Below are 697 nucleotides of genomic sequence, written 5' to 3'. Positions count from 1 at the left end.
GGAGGCGGGGCCCGGGGAGCCCGTGAAGGAGCTCGGGGACGAGGTGCCCGAGCCGGGGGATGGGGTCCCCGATGAGCCGAGCGCTGAGCCCGCGCCCTCGGGGGTGGGCCGGCTGCTGGCGCGCGACTCCTCGTACGCTTTCCGGTACCAGCTCTCGGGGGAGAAGGATGCGGCGGGCTTGGTGGGCGAGCAGACCTCATTCACCTGCGGGGGGAAACACGCCGGTGTGAGAGGCGCCCGGGAGCCGGGCCGGGGGCGCCCTCCCGCCTGCCTGGGGAATCTGCGCGCCGCCGAGGGCCCGGCCGAGCACCAAAGGCGGGCTCTAGGGACCGCTCCGAGCACTACAGCCAAATCCGCCTCCATTTGTCTCGTTAATTGTCCTTAAGAGAGTCCCCGCCGCCCGGGTTCCCCCTATGCGGGATCCCGGGCGCCGGCAGAAGAGGAGAGGGCTCGCTCGAGGGGTCTCAGTGGCTTCTGCAAGGAGGACCCATGGACTCGGCGCCCCGCGCTTTTGAACCTGGCACCCATCCCAGCAAGAGCCCAGGTCTAAGATCCTGGAAGCCGCTATCCCGGGGCTGTGTGTGTGTGGGGGGTGGGGGGAACTGTGACCTCTGGGTTTTTATTCACTCGGGGTACAGCCTTCCGGATCCTGAAGGTACAGGAAAGGCCGTCCCGGCTCCAGGAAAATAACCCCAAG

The 697-nt window shown here is 68.3% G+C and overlaps 1 protein-coding gene across 1 annotated transcript in view; it reads right to left on the bottom strand.

The window, feature by feature from the left end:
* Positions 1 to 697, bottom strand: part of LOC112481722 (kinesin-like protein KIF26B) — a 12,089-nt gene that overhangs the window by 10,478 nt on the left and 914 nt on the right. The window contains exon 2 of the mRNA XM_025048509.1: positions 7 to 204. Within this exon, the coding sequence (XP_024904277.1) occupies positions 7 to 204 (198 nt within the window). The remainder of the gene's footprint in view (positions 1 to 6; positions 205 to 697) is intronic.

The sequence above is a fragment of the Pteropus alecto genome, unplaced genomic scaffold (assembly GCF_000325575.1).
Source record: "Pteropus alecto unplaced genomic scaffold, ASM32557v1 scaffold115, whole genome shotgun sequence".
Taxonomy (NCBI): Eukaryota; Metazoa; Chordata; class Mammalia; order Chiroptera; family Pteropodidae; genus Pteropus; species Pteropus alecto.
This window is presented reverse-complemented; position numbering and strand designations above follow the sequence as displayed.